This window comes from Lolium rigidum, chromosome 2, assembly GCF_022539505.1.
Source record: "Lolium rigidum isolate FL_2022 chromosome 2, APGP_CSIRO_Lrig_0.1, whole genome shotgun sequence".
NCBI lineage: Eukaryota > Viridiplantae > Streptophyta > Magnoliopsida > Poales > Poaceae > Lolium > Lolium rigidum.
In genome coordinates this window covers 8,965,844-8,980,931 of record NC_061509.1, presented here as the reverse complement: position 1 = coordinate 8,980,931, position 15,088 = coordinate 8,965,844, and the positions used below count along the sequence as shown (strand labels likewise).

At 41.4% G+C, this 15,088-nt stretch overlaps 1 protein-coding gene across 1 annotated transcript; it reads right to left on the bottom strand.

Moving 5' to 3' along the window:
- Positions 1–4,750: 4,750 nt before the first annotated feature.
- Positions 4,751–5,066, bottom strand: LOC124691254 (histone H4). Its single transcript, XM_047224526.1, has one exon. It carries the CDS (start codon positions 5,060–5,062, stop codon positions 4,751–4,753), a length of 312 nt encoding a protein of 103 aa, XP_047080482.1. The 5' UTR covers positions 5,063–5,066.
- Between the last annotated feature and the right edge of the window lie 10,022 nt (positions 5,067–15,088).

The following is a 15,088-nucleotide window of genomic DNA, read 5'->3' as shown; positions in this document are numbered from 1 at the left end:
AGCTAGCAGCTGCATGCCAAAGACCCGATTAATTCATTCGATTCGATCCTTGGTGACGTACTGCTGGTCGAACAATTGCTCGTCAAGTTGCAAGGCAGTTTACTTTTCTGAATAAACTGTGTTCAACTGGATTGCCACATGCATGCTGCTGACGATGCTCATGCTTATGATAGGGCCAGTTGCCGCATGTTGTATGTTTTACTAGGTGCAAAAAAAACTTCGAATAAGGGCAATTAAATGAACTCCATGTTGTAATTCTATGAAAAGAGATGCATTGACACCGTACTAAAACCATGCACTTACATAATTACAGAGGCAACATATAGGACGAGAATATATATACAGGGTTCTGCTCATGGATAAAAGTAAATTACCATGGAGCTAGCTAATGAACAAAAGGAAATGCCAACCACTGAATTCTGACAACATGAATATTGTGTTGATTATAATACTCCTTCCGATTCATATTAAGTGTCCCTAATTTAATAGTACTACAATTGTACTAAATCAACGATACTAATTTATATGGATTGGAGGGAATGCCAATGATCTCCTCGAGCATTAAAAGAATATTAAGTGTTTACTACTTCCTAGACTTTGTTTTTGCTGTTGGTCGAGCTTTTAATGTAGTTATTGAACTATGTTGAGTTTAGGTGTTTTCAAGATTGAAACGTCCCAGTGGATTTCCTATTAGTGCACCAGCTCGCTTCTTAATTCCTCTCCCCTTTCTTCATCTGAGTCTGTAAAGATAAGTTGAACTCTGTATTTCCGTTTTGCATGAAATGGGAAGGGGTAAGAAGCCCGATTGGAAAATAAAAAGGATTACTTCTGGATGGTTTGCCCAAGAAGAACCATAAGTTCGTTGAAACCTGGTAGTGCAAGAAGCAGAATGATCCATCCGTCCATGCAGGCAGCAACTTACTACACGTGTGCTTCCTGGCAATAAGGTTGGGAGAGATTTCCATAAGCACATTGCATAGATATTAAGATGGAATCATAGAAACAATAACATAGTTCCACATGTAATGGTAGAAAACGATCTACCGAAACAAGGATTAAGGTGATGCAGCGGGAACTTCTAGGTTTAGTAAGCTTCTAACAGAGATCAAGAAAATCATTTTTCCTATTAATTCAAAAGGAAAGCATAGCTACATAGAGATAGTCTTTGCAACAAAATACTATGTCTCTGCTTTGTATTGCCTACAGATCTGACAGTCCCATGACCAGACTCTACCACTAATGTCTTCCCATCAGAAGATACATTTCAACAAAACCTGTTGAACTGGTGATGAAACACAATAAAAAATCATTATGAAAGCACAAGGATTGATATGACTTGCCAGAACAGAAGACATCAATCCCACGAAACAAAAACCCGAAACAAGAGATCATCAAGAAAATAGACTGAATATAGAACATGAACACGAAAAAAATTTGTAAGCATTACCTAAGCATACTGGCTAAGATCATCATGCATTTTCATAAAACTTAGAACATGATAATTGCAGTATACTGAACATCTAGATCGAAAATATATGAAAACCTTTGGCAAGGAAGTCATTCCCAACATCATCATTATATTTTCACAAATATGCAACAATGAGATCAATCAGCCAGTGTGGTCGGTGAGAACTTTACTCACATGTATGCTCGAAGAAGAATCTCTAAAGAAATGCAGTGAGAAGGATGCAAAAAATTACAAAAATCAAAGAGTAAAGAAAAAGCCAGAGCGAGAACTCCAAAAGTACAGAAGCCGGACATTTTGGATTCCATCACCTCCCAGAAAAGAACATATCGCATGACATTGTTCATTAGGTTTGCCAATCTCAAATGAATCGGTAATACATTTCTCAGAAGTAACAAACAAATGTTATATGCATTGATTCCTGTTACAGAGAACTTGCACAGAGATTACAACTGTGTGAATAGTGTAATATATGCAACTAAAAATTAAAAGAGAGGTAAACTCGTGTTAGATAGCCATGAGCAGATATGTAGAACTACAAATATGCAAAAAAAAATCATGAAATAGTCATGAAATTTTGATCAAGAGACAAAGGGAGCACCTTCAAATGTTATTGAACACTCCTGCCCCGAGCTTTTCCATCAACAATTGCTATTCAATAAAAGTATACGCTGTTAGAAAAAATGTCCAAATGTCTTATATCTGTGACTGGGAGTGAGTAATGCATGCAGGTACATAACATTGCACATGGCACTAATGCTTAAAAGCTGACAGTAAACTACTAAATACTACATGTATACTCATGTTTTTACCCCTTCATTAGTCTCTGGGGCACTCAAATCTTTAAACTATATGCTAACATTCCCCTGTTGCATAAAAAAGTCCAAGAGTAGATTGAGGCATAAACCCTTTCCAAAAAAGTTTCAAGAATAAGGAGCAGGAAAACAATAGTGGTCAAATAATAAATTACAAGATAATTACACAATCAGATGTGCTGAAGATCTTCAGCCCATGTGACAGCAACCCCAGAATCATGGCAGAATATGTTCTGAGCTCCCATGACTAGCCATCTAATTGGACACAACGCAATATTAGGCTGTGAAGTATCACTTGGTTTGCAAAAAGGATCTCTAGGATGAATTTACCTCAATACCACGGCAAGATGCGCTGCTTGAACTTATGTAGCAATCAACATTATCACCTGGAAAGATCACATGGGTCTGTTGAAAATTCAGGACATCTACGTCAGAGGTTAGGGTAACAGAAGCTAGTAGCAATGTCAATGTGTAGTTAACTGATGTTTTTCTTTTGCCAGTTCATTACCTTGAATATGTGTAAGGTCAGGCAGTGAAGTGTAGGTGTGTTTGTTTGAAACATCACCATACAGGCTGGGGTACAACTATGACATGTTCAATACTATAGCTCTGTAAAAATAACACAACACAGATACACAACTTAAGTATCTTCAGAGAAAGATGCAAAAGCAATTACGGAGTAGATGAATAATTGATAAATGTTCTCTATCTGATCCAAAGCATATGTAATGTTAGTAGCAGCAGGAACGAGGACCTTGTCTTCATTATGGCCAGCACCCTGTAATATCATGAGCACAGCAAAAAAATGTTTAGTTAGTATTGAAAAATTTGTGATTGGTGGCAGTTGCTTTGCAAATATTAAAATATGAAGATAAAATATGTGCACGTGGAACGGTTTTGTCTTAATAATATGGGTCATTGTGAGTCTGTAATACTCCCTCCGTCCATTAATAGATGTCCGATGGTTCGTTTAAATTCGGATGTATCTATGCACTAAAGTGTGTCTAGATACATTTGAATTTAGACAAACTTTTGACATCAAAAGATGGACAGAGGTAGTATAATTAATCAAAGTACAACGCTCCTGCCATTTTCCCAGGAAAAACAAGAACTTGCAGGTGCACTACAATGTCTAAAGAAGTCAAGCCTCCATTTGGACTAACAGCTTCGTTTTGACCTGCCTATAACATTCACTTTCATTGCCTTGTGCACGTTGCCTAGACAAAGAACCAATTTCATCAATGAAGATGATAGAGGGGGCATTTTCAGGGGCCATTTTCAACAGTTTTGCAACCAGTTTTTCACTTTTTCCCATTCACTTCAAAAGCGGATCCCATGAAGATACACCACAGTTTTAGTTCATTGTAGGAGGACATTAGTCGAAGTAGCAGAAGGTGATGGCTTACAGTAGCACAGAAGAATATCAAAATAATTCAAGCTTTGGCCCCTAAATCAGCACTGCCTATGCTAAGGAAGACTGTATCATGTAATTCAACAAAAGCGGAAGATAGAGTAAAGTAATCCTGATGTTGCATGAGGAGCCACACGAAATTACAGAAGAATATGAATTAATCTTCAATCATTGGATTCACTAAGAATTGTGAAATTAGTATTTTATGAAACAGAATAATTAATTCAATGTGCCTCTGTAAGAACTGGGACCACGAGTGGCAAGACTGGAACTACAAGAAAGTGAACTGAAGTGGAATAAGCAATCACCTGAAGGTTGGAGTCAGCCCCTGCCATCTTCAGCCAATTATAAAGACTTACCCATCCCCAGCAGTTGCTTCACAGCCTATGGTTACCTGCAAGTTGTGCCACATTTTGGTCAGTAAACGCACTTCTATCGTATGCAATTGCTGCCACTGGTGTCTGTGACCCACGCCGCCATTGCCGCTTTCAGTGGCCTCTAGATGTTACAGGAGCTCATACCTAAACACCGCTGCAAATTGCCATTAGTCAAGTTCCTCAGCAGTTGGATCAGTCCCTGCAGCTACTATTTCAGAGGGGATTCGAATTTGAATCAGATTGGTGTGAGCTTAGACAATTCAGATAAGGAAGTGCTGGCATGTATCAATTCGAAACACTGAAGCCCAACACAATTGATTCGGGGGACAGTTAATACAGAGCCAGAGAATTGCATGGCAGATTGGCCAGCCATCGTCACTCGTATGCACAGATCTAAGAGATTGCACGCTCTATGGGCAGATCTAATAGATTGCAGAAGAATATTAAGGGTGCAGCCCAAAACATTGTAGCCGAATCGAAACACTGAAGCACGACATCTCATATGAACAGATCTAAGAGATTGCAGTAGAATTTAAGGGAGACCTAGGTAAATTTCCATTCCATTCTACCAAACCAACAGCCTTACAGTCACCCCAGAGCGAACAACAGCGAGACGCTGCAACTACTACTCGACAACATACCATGAACCCTAAACAGAGGCTAGCTTCTAAAATCTGACCGCCTAGCCGCCGAATCCGTAGAGCGTGCGTCCCTGCCGCTTGAGCGCGTAGACGACATCCATGGCGGTGACTGTCTTGCGCCTGGCGTGCTCGGTGTAGGTGACGGCGTCGCGGATGACGTTCTCGAGGAAGATCTTGAGCACGCCGCGGGTCTCCTCGTAGATGAGCCCCGAGATGCGCTTGACGCCGCCGCGGCGCGCCAGGCGGCGGATGGCCGGCTTGGTGATGCCCTGGATGTTGTCGCGCAGGACCTTCCGGTGGCGCTTCGCGCCGCCCTTGCCCAGCCCCTTTCCTCCCTTGCCGCGGCCCGACATCTCCGGCGAGTTTACCTTCTTCTCCGGTGAGTTTGACTCGTGTGTTGTTGGTGGCTGGTGGGATGAGGTGGATGAGGTGGAGCGTGGGGCGAGGCCGGATTTATAGCTGCGGGGTTTGGGTGCAGGAGAGAGGGGCGCGATCCGCGTGATAAGGGGTTTGGGCCGTTGGATGGGGATGGATGGTGGGGAGTGGGCGAGGAGTGGTGGTGCGGATCGGTGACGTGGCGGGGAGGTGTGTTTCTTTGGGGATGCGATAAAGGCGTGCGTCTCGGTTGGGTGGGTTGATGGCAGCTGGGCCCGGATAGTTTCTGGATGGATTTAGCGGGGTGTTCCCTGCCGCGAAAGTTTTGATGTGTTTGGAGTTTGGACGCGTAAATTATGATTCTTGCTACTGCGTTTTGAAGGAGCGCGGAGCATGGCTACAAAGTAGCCCATTTTTTTCAAACTTCAAAAACTCATGTATTCAAAGTTTTAAAATTTCGAAAAAGAACGGATATAGTAAGTGTCATATTTAACACGTCTGCAAATTTTTTATTATACAATATTTCATATTTTAGGCCCATCAAAAATTCTTTTTGAATTTTCGAAAATATTAGGCTGCATAGCCCGTGCTTCGAAACGAATTTTTGGGTTTCGCTCCATGCTTATTGGGGACATTGCGATTACATGAACGGCACTCTAGGGCTCCGTTTGTTTGGGCTTCTGCTTCGCTTGAGGTCCAAAAGTGCAAGCCCAAACAAACAGACCAACTATTGAAAAGCGTGATAGAGAAGCGCTGCAGAAAATACACTCGCGCGAGCGTCCGAGCCGGAAAGCAGCCCGAGAGGTGCTTCCCGCGATTCTCGGTCGCTCCCGAGTTGCCAAGGACCAAAGTATCCTTAATAGTTCTAATTATTTACGGAAAACTTGCCACTGCATATAAGAAAATCCGGCCCGTGTGCAAACCCGAAGCGAGCGACTCCCCGCTCCACTTTTCCCCACCCCGTCCTCTCGATAGGTTAGGGTTGGAGGGAGCCGCGGCCGCCGAGCTCCGAACCCGCCGCGGCCGCCCGACCTCGCCGCCATCGGCGGCGTGCCTCCGCCGCCGGCGCCGACCCCGCCGCGGCGGCTGTCCGCCGCCGGCGCGCAGGCCCTCCTCCCTCGCTTCTGTTTCCCGTCGTCCTCGCAGCTCTCCTCCCGGCCCGGCAAACGACCGGCAACGAGCACAGGCGAACTTGACCCCGTTGGCCGCGGAGACGGAGCGGCTTCGAGCCTCCGCCTTGCCCTTCCTCGTCCGCCGTCGTCCCGCTCGATCCCCGTCATCCTCTAGGTCGCGCCGTCCCTTTGAGGCTGCGAGACGTGCGGTGACGAGGATCTTGAGGCTTCGGCGCCTCCATCGTTCCCGGTCGCCTTCGTCTTGGTGATCTCCGGCCGATTTGGCTTACATGTGCTCCGCCCTGCTGCGAAATTCCTCTCTTCTCTATGTTAATTTGATCTCGTTCATATGGCGTCTCATTGTTCATCGAGTTGTTGACCATGGACGGAATTGATGTATTGCCTGCTAATTGAGTTATTTTGATCTGCAGAATTGATCCGTTTATATGGTATGTTTATATGGTGTGCAATTTTGCATATATATTGACGAGACATTTAGTTCATATTCGGAATAGGAGTTTATTCGTAACCTGTTTTTTATTAGATTACAATGCATCCGCTTGGTTGTAAAAAAGGTCTTGTATATTTTCGTGTGTATGGTGGTTGTGAAGTAAATGTATAGTTCTCTTGATGGGCATGAAAATATATTGCTATAGCGGTTGTAAATTCTAAATTGCAATATCTCTCCTGGTTATCATTTGTCGTAGAAGAATAAAACCGTATCAACGTTGTTTTAGGACGCAATGGCATTTGCCAAAATGTCTCAAGGCAGATATACATGCTTCATATGTTTGATAATATGGATAAGCTTTATAATATTGTTTACACTTCAAGCTCTTTTAGGTTTATGTAGAGAAGTCTTGTAATATATGTGCAGAAATTATGTTAAAATCAGTCAGGATTTAATATTTAATATGAAAACGTATAAATTAAAACTGAAGTAACTAATCCTTAAGCATGAAAATCATGTTAAAAATAGTCAGAATTAGCTAATTTTTATCAAATCAGCATGTATACAAGTTCTTCCCCTTCAGGGTCATTTCAGACATTTCACCGTTCAGAAAATATGCTTGATGGCGTGTATTTCACACGTTCGTTGGGCAACCCCAAGAGGAAGGTATGATGAGCACAGCAGCAAGTTTTCCCTCAGAAAGAAACCAAGGTTTATCGAACCGTGAGGAGCCAAGAAGCACGTTGAAGGTTGATGGCGGCGAGATGTAGTGCGGCGCAACACCAGAGATTCCGGCGCCAACGTGGAACCTGCACAACACAACCAAGCTACTTTGCCCCAACGAACGTGTGAAATACACGCCATCAAGCATATTTTCTGGCGCCGTTGCCGGGGAGATCAAGACACGCTGCAAGGGGAGTCTCCACTTCTCAATCTCTTTACTTTGTTTTTGTCTTGCTTTATTTTATTTACTACTTTGTTTGCTGCACTATATCAAAATACAAAAAAATTAGTTGCTAGTTTTACTTTATTTGCTATCTTGTTTGCTATATCGAAAACACAAAAAAAAATTTAGTTTACTTGCATTTACTTTATCTAGTTTGCTTTATTTACTATTGCTAAAATGGCCAACGCTGAAAATACTAAGTTGTGTGACTTCACAACCACAAATAATAATGATTTCTTATGCACACCTATTGCTCCACTCGCTTACTACAAGCAGAATTCTTTGAAATTAAACCTCGCTTTACTCGAATCTTGTTATGAACCATCAATTTTCTAGGTGTTAGTTCGATGATGCTGCTGCCCATCTCAATAATTTTGTTGAACTATGTGAAATGCAAAAATATAAAGATGTAGATGGTGATATTATTAAACTAAAATTGTTCCCTTTCTCATTAAGAGGAAGAGCTAAAGATTGGTTGCTATCTCTCGCCTAAGAATAGTATTGATTCATGGACTAAATGCAAGGATGCTTTTATTGGTAGATATTATCCCCCGCTAAAATTATATCTTTGAGGAGTAGCATAATGAATTTTAAACAATTAGATACTGAACATGTTGCTCAAGCTTGGGAAAGAATGAAATCTCCGGTTAAAAATTGCCCAACCCATGGATCGACTACTTGGATGATCATCCAAACCTTCTATGCAGGACTAAATTTTTCTTCGCGGAATTTATTGGATTCAGCTGCTGGAGGTACCTTTATGTCCATCACATTGGGGGCGGCTACAAAACTTCTTGATGATATGATGATAAATTACTCCGAATGGCACACTGAAAGAGCTCCACAAGGTAAGAAGGTAAATTCCCGTCGAAGAATCCTCCTCCTTGAGTGATAAGGTTGATGCTATTATGTCTATGCTTGCGAATGATAGGACTAATGTTGATCCTGATAATGTTCCGTTAGCTTCATTGGTTGCACAAGAAGAACATGTTGATGTAAACTTCATTAAAAATAATAATTTCAACAACAATGCTTACCGAACAATTCTAGTAATAACTATAGGCCATATCCTTATAATAATGGTAACGGTTATGCTAATTCTTATGGGAATTCTTACAACAATAATAGGAATTCACCCCCTGGACTTGAAGCCATGCTTAAAGAATTTATTAGTACACAAACTGCCTTTAACAAATCCGTTGAGGAAAAGCTCAATAAAATTGATATTCTTGTTTCTAGAGTTGATAGTTTTGCCTCGATGTTGATCTTTTGAAATCGAAAGTTATGCCTAATAGGGACATTGAAAATAAAATTGTTACTACAGCAAATGCCATTCAAGTTAGAATTAATGAGAATATAAGACTAATGGCTGAACTGCGTGCTAGGTGGGATAGAGAAGAAAATGAAAAACTAGCTAAAGAGAAGAATATAGCTAAAGTTTGGACTATTACCACCACTAGTAATGCTAATGCTACACATGTTGCTGCACCTCCTACTCATACTAATAAAAGAATTGGTGTTAGCAATGTTTCCACTTCTAATGCAAAGCGCGAAAAACGCGCTCGAAATCGCTAAAACTGCTGACACTCGCGATAAAGTCAGCTGAAATTTTTTCCAACATTGGGGATGATGATCCCATTGCTTTAGATTATAATGGTTTGAATTTTGATGATTGCCACATCTCTGAAGTTATAAAGTTCTTGCAAAAACTTGCTAAAAGTCCCAATGCTAGTGCTATAAATTTGGCTTTCACGCATCATATTACAAATGCTCTCATAAAAGCTAGAGAAGAGAAACTAGAGCGCGAAGCCTCTATTCCTAAAAAGCTAGAAGATGGTTGGGAGCCCATCATTAAGATGAAGGTTAAAGATTTTGATTGTAATGCTTTATGTGATCTTGGTGCAAGTATTTCTGTTATGCCGAAGAAAATTTATAATATGCTTGACTTGCCACCGCTGAAAAATTGTTATTTGGATGTTAATCTTGCTGATCATTCTACAAAGAAACCTTTGGGTAAAGTTGATAATGTTCGCATTACCGTTAACAATAATCTTGTTCCCGTTGATTTTGTTGTCTTGGATATTGAATGCAATGCATCTTGTCCAATTATATTGGGAAGACCTTTTCTTCGAACTCGCTGGTGCTATTATTGATATGAGGGAAGGAAATATAAAGTATCAATTTCCTCTCAAGAAAGGTATGGAACACTTCCCTAGAAAGAGAATGAAGGTACCTTATGATTCTATCATTAGAACAAATTATGATGTTGATGCTTCATCTCTCGATGTTACTTGATACACACTTTCTGCGCCTAGTCGAAAGGCGTTAAAGAAAAGCGCTTATGGGAGACAACCCATGTTTTTACCTACAGTACTTTGTTTTTATTTTGTGTCTTGGAAGTTGTTTACTACTGTAGCAACCTCTCCTTATCTTAGTTTTGAGTTTTGTTGTGCCAAGTTAAGCCGTTGATAGAAAAGTAAGTACTAGATTTGGATTACTGCGCAGTTCCAGATTTCTTTGCTGTCACGAATCTGAGCCCACTGCCCTGCAGGAAGCTCAGAAAATTATGCCAATTTACGTGCATGATCCTCAGATATGTACGCAACTTTCATTCAATTTGAGCATTTTCATTTGAGCAAGTCTGGTGCCATTTTAAAATTCGTCAATACGAACTGTTCTGTTTTGACAGATTCTGCCTTTTATTTCGCATTGCCTCTTTCGCTATGTTGGATGAATTTCTTTGATCCACTAATGTCCAGTAGCATTATGCAATGTCCAGAAGTGTTAAGAATGATTGTGTCACCTCTGAATATGTCAATTTATATTGTGCACTAACCCTCTAATGAGTTGTTTCGAGTTTGGTGTGGAGGAAGTTTTCAAGGATCAAGAGAGAGTATGATGCAACATGATCAAGGAGAGTGAAAGCTTCTAAGCTTGGGGATGCACCCGTGGTTCACCCCTGCATATATCAAGAAGACTCAAGCGTCTAAGCTTGGGGATGCCCAAGGCATCCCTTCTTCATCAACAAATTATCAGGTTCCTCCCCCGAAACTACATTTTTATTCGGCCACATCTTATGTGCTTTTTCTTGGAGCGTCGTTTTGTTTTAGTTTTTGTTTTGTTTGAATAAAATGGATCCTAGCATTCACTTTATGGGAGAGATACACACTCCGCTGTAGCATATGGACAAATATGTCCTTGGTTTCTACTCATAGTATTCATGGCGAAGTTTCTCCTTCGTTAAATTGTTATATGGTTGGAATTGGAAAATGATACATGTAGTAATTGCTATAAATGTTTTGGGTAATGTGATACTTGGCAATTGCTGTGCTCATGTTTAAGCTCTTGCATCATATGCTTTGCACCCATTAATGAAGAAATACATAGAGCATGCTAAAATTTGGTTTGCATATTTGGTTTCTCTAAGGTCTAGATAATTTCTAGTTTTGAGTTTGAACAACAAGGAAGACGGTATAGAGTATTATAATGCTTTCAATATGTCCTTTATGTGAGTTTTGCTGTACTAGTTCATCCTTGTGTTTGCCTCAAATAACCTTGCTAGCCTAAACCTTGTATCGAGAGGGAATACTTCTCATGCATCCAAAATACTTGAGCCAACCACTATGCCATTTGTGTCCACCATACCTACCTACTACATGGTATTTTTCTAGCCATTCCAAAGTAAATTGCTTGAGTGCTACCTTTAAAATTCCATCATTCACCTTTGCAATATATAGCTCATGGGACAAATAGCTTAAAAACTATTGTGGTATTGAATATGTAATTATGCACTTTATCTCTTATTAAGTTGCTTGTTGTGCGATAACCATGTTTATCGGGAACGCCATCAACTCGTTGTTGAATTTCATGTGAGTTGCTATGCATGTTCGTCTTGTCCGAGTAAGGGCTGATCTACACCGAGTTGAATGGTTTGAGCATGCATATTGTGAGAGAAGAACATTGGGCCGCTAACTAAAGCCATGTTCCATGGTGGAAGTTTCAGTTTTGGACAAACATCCTCAAATCTCTAATGAGAAAAGAATTAATTGTTGTTGAATGCTTAAAGCATTAAAAGAGGAGTCCATTATCTGTTGTCTATGTTGTCTCGTTATGGATGTCTAAGTTGAGAATAATCAAAAGCGAGAAATCCAAATGCGAGCTTTCTCCTTAGACCTTTGTACAGTGCGCATAGAGGTACTTTTGTGATACTTGGTTAAAGCATATGTATTGCGTGATAATCTGGTAGTCCAAGCTAATTAGGATAAGGTGCGAGCACTATTAGTACACTATGCATGAGGCTTGCAACTTATAAGATATAATTTACATGATGCATATGCTTTATTACTACCGTTGACAAAATTGTTTCATGTTTTCAAAATCAAAGCTCTAGCACAAATATAGCAATCGATGCTTTTCCTCTATGAGGACCATTCTTTACTTTCAATGTTGAGTCAGCTCACCTATTTCTCTCCACTCAAGAAGCAAACACTTGTGTGAATCGTGCATTGATTCTTACATACTTGCTTATTGCACTTATTATGTTACTCTATGTTGACAATATCCATGAGATATACATGTTACAAGTTGAAAGCAACCGCTGAAACTTAATCTTCTTTTGTGTTGCTTCAATACCTTTACTTTGAATTATTGCTTTATGAGTTAATTCTTATGCAAGACTTATTGATGCTTGTCTTGAAATGCTATTCATGAAAAGTCTTGCTTTATGATTCACTTGTTTACTCATGTCATACACATTGTTTTGATCGCTGCATTCACTACATATGCTTTACAAATAGTATGATCAAGTTTATGATGGCATGTCACCTGCAGTTATCTTTGTTATCGCTTATTGCTCGGGACGAGCAGTAACTAAGCTTGGGGATGCTGATACGTTCCAACGTATCGATAATTTCTTGTGTTCCATGCCACATTATTGATGTTATCTACATGCTTTATGCACACTTTTATGTCATATTGCGATTTTCGAACTACCAACTACAAGATGCCGAGTGCCAGCTTGCCGCTGCTTTTGGTCTCAGTAAATCCTAGTAAAGAACTGATCTACGTCGAACTGGACGAACAAAGACTCGGAGGCCTATCTTAGCGCTGCTAGTCCCCAGGCGACGAGACTGGCCACGAGTGGTGGGCTCGCGCTCTTCTGGCTTGGCCCTTCTGTATAATATCTCCGTGACGAGGCCTGCAGCCGATGACCGCCATCGATATGATTGCTCAGTAGTAGCTGAGCGCGATCTGCATCTCGGGACTCGGACGTCGTCTCGCACTCTGCCTGAGAGGGAATCATCTCCCGAGGACTTACACGCCATGGTCGCCTCCGGAGATGAGTGAGTAGTTCCACTCGGACTATGGGTCCATAGCAGTAGCTAGATGGTTGTCTCTCCATTGTGCTATCATTGTCGGATCTTGTGAGCTGCCTATCATGATCAAGATCATCTATATGTAATTTATATGTTGCGCTTGTTGGGATCCGATGAATAGAGAATACTTGTTATGTTGATTATCGTGTTTATGTGTTGTTTATGATCTTGCATGCTCTCCGTTATATGCTCGTTAAGTAGATGCTTTAACTCCAGAGATATTTATGTCGATAGCGCTCATGCTGATCACTGGGACTGCTGACAGTAGGTTAGTCATGTTGCCACTAGGGATAAAACATTGATGCTATGTCTAAGGATTGTAGCTTGTTGATGCACATTACGACTGTTATACTTAATGCAGAGGTTCGGTGTACCGAATGGACTTCTGAGGCAGGTGGATTGCATAGATGATGGATGGCGGTCTATTACTTTGTCGAATGCCCAATTAAATCCACTATACTCATCATGATATAGTATGGTCATGCTCTTTATTTGTCAATTGCTCACTGTCAGTTCACTCAACATGTCGTTGCCTATGGGAGAGACACTTCGTGAATCGGCATGGCCCGGTCTCTTTATCGAAATATAATCTACCGCAATATTGTTCTATGCTTTTCTCGCAAACAATCATCTTCCACACAACATTGTTACTGTCATATGTTACAGGTTCCGAGGGAGACTGACCTCATCGCTTGCGCAGGTAGCTTGGTTGTGTGTGCAGTCCCACGTTAGTCGCCGGACCAGTGTTGCGCCGCATCACATCTGCCGCCATCAACCTTCAACGTGCTTGCTTCTCCCGGTTCGAGTAAACCTTGGTTTCTTCGGTAACTTACGCCGTGCTCATCATAGAACTATACACGCATCAAGCATATGTTCTAATGGCGTGTATCTTCACACGCTCGTTGGGCAACCCCAAGAGGAAGGTATGATGAGCACAAGCAGCAAGTTTTCCTCGTAAAGAAACCAAGGTTTATCGAACTGTGAGGAGCCAAGAAGCACGTTGAAGGTTGATGGCGGCGAGATGTAGTGCGGCGCAACACCGTAGATTCCGGCGCCAACGTGGAACCCGCACAACACAACCAAGCTACTTTGCCCCAACGAAACAAAGTGAGGTTGTCAATCTCACCGGCTTGCTGTAACAAAGGATTAACCGTATTGTGTGGAATATGATTGTTTGCAGAGAAATACAGTAGAACAAGTATTGCATAGAGATTGTATTTCAAGAAAGAGAATTGGACCGGGTCCACAGCTCACTAGAGGTGTCTCTCCCATAAGACGAACAAGCATGTTGGGTGAACAAATTACAGCTTGGGCAATTGACAAATAAAGAGAGCATGACAATGCACATACATATCATGATGAGTATAGTGAGATTTAATTGGGCATTACGACAAAGTACATAGACCGCCATCCAACCGCATCTATGCCTAAAAAGTCCACCTTCAGAGTTATCATCCGAACCCCTCCAAGCATTAAGTTGCAAAGCAATGTACAATTGCATTAAGTATGGTGCGTAATGTAATCAACAACTACATCCTTAGACATAGCATCAATGTTTTATCCCTAGTGGCAACAAGCACAACACAACCTTAGAACTTTCTCACACCGTCCCAGGTGTCAATGTGCATGAACCCACTATCGAGCATAAGTACTCCCTCTTGGAGTTAAAAGCATCTACTTGGCCGTAGCATCTACTAATAACGGAGAGCATGCAAGATCATAAACAACACATAAGCATAACTTTGATAATCAACATAACAAGTATTCTCTATTCATCGGATCCCAACAAACGCAACATATAGAATTACATATAGATGATCTTGATCATGATAGGCAGCTCACAAGATCCGACAATGATAGCACAATGGGGAGAAGACAACCATCTAGCTACCGCTATGGACCCATAGTCCAGTGGGTAGACTACTCACTCATCACTCCGGAGGCGACCATGGCGGTGTAGAGTCCTCCTGGAGATGATCCCCTCTCCGGCAGGTGCCGGAGGCGATCTCCAGGATCCCCCGAGATGGGATCGGCGGCGACGGCGTCTCGCAATGTTTTCCGTATCGTGGCTCTCGCACCGGGGGTTTCGTCACTGAGGCTATTTGTAGGCGGAAGGGCAG

Coding starts and splice junctions, on each gene's coding strand:
- LOC124691254 (XM_047224526.1), bottom strand. CDS start 5,062: ATGTCGGGCCGCGGCAAGGGAGGAAAGGGGCTGGGCAAGGGCGGCGCG.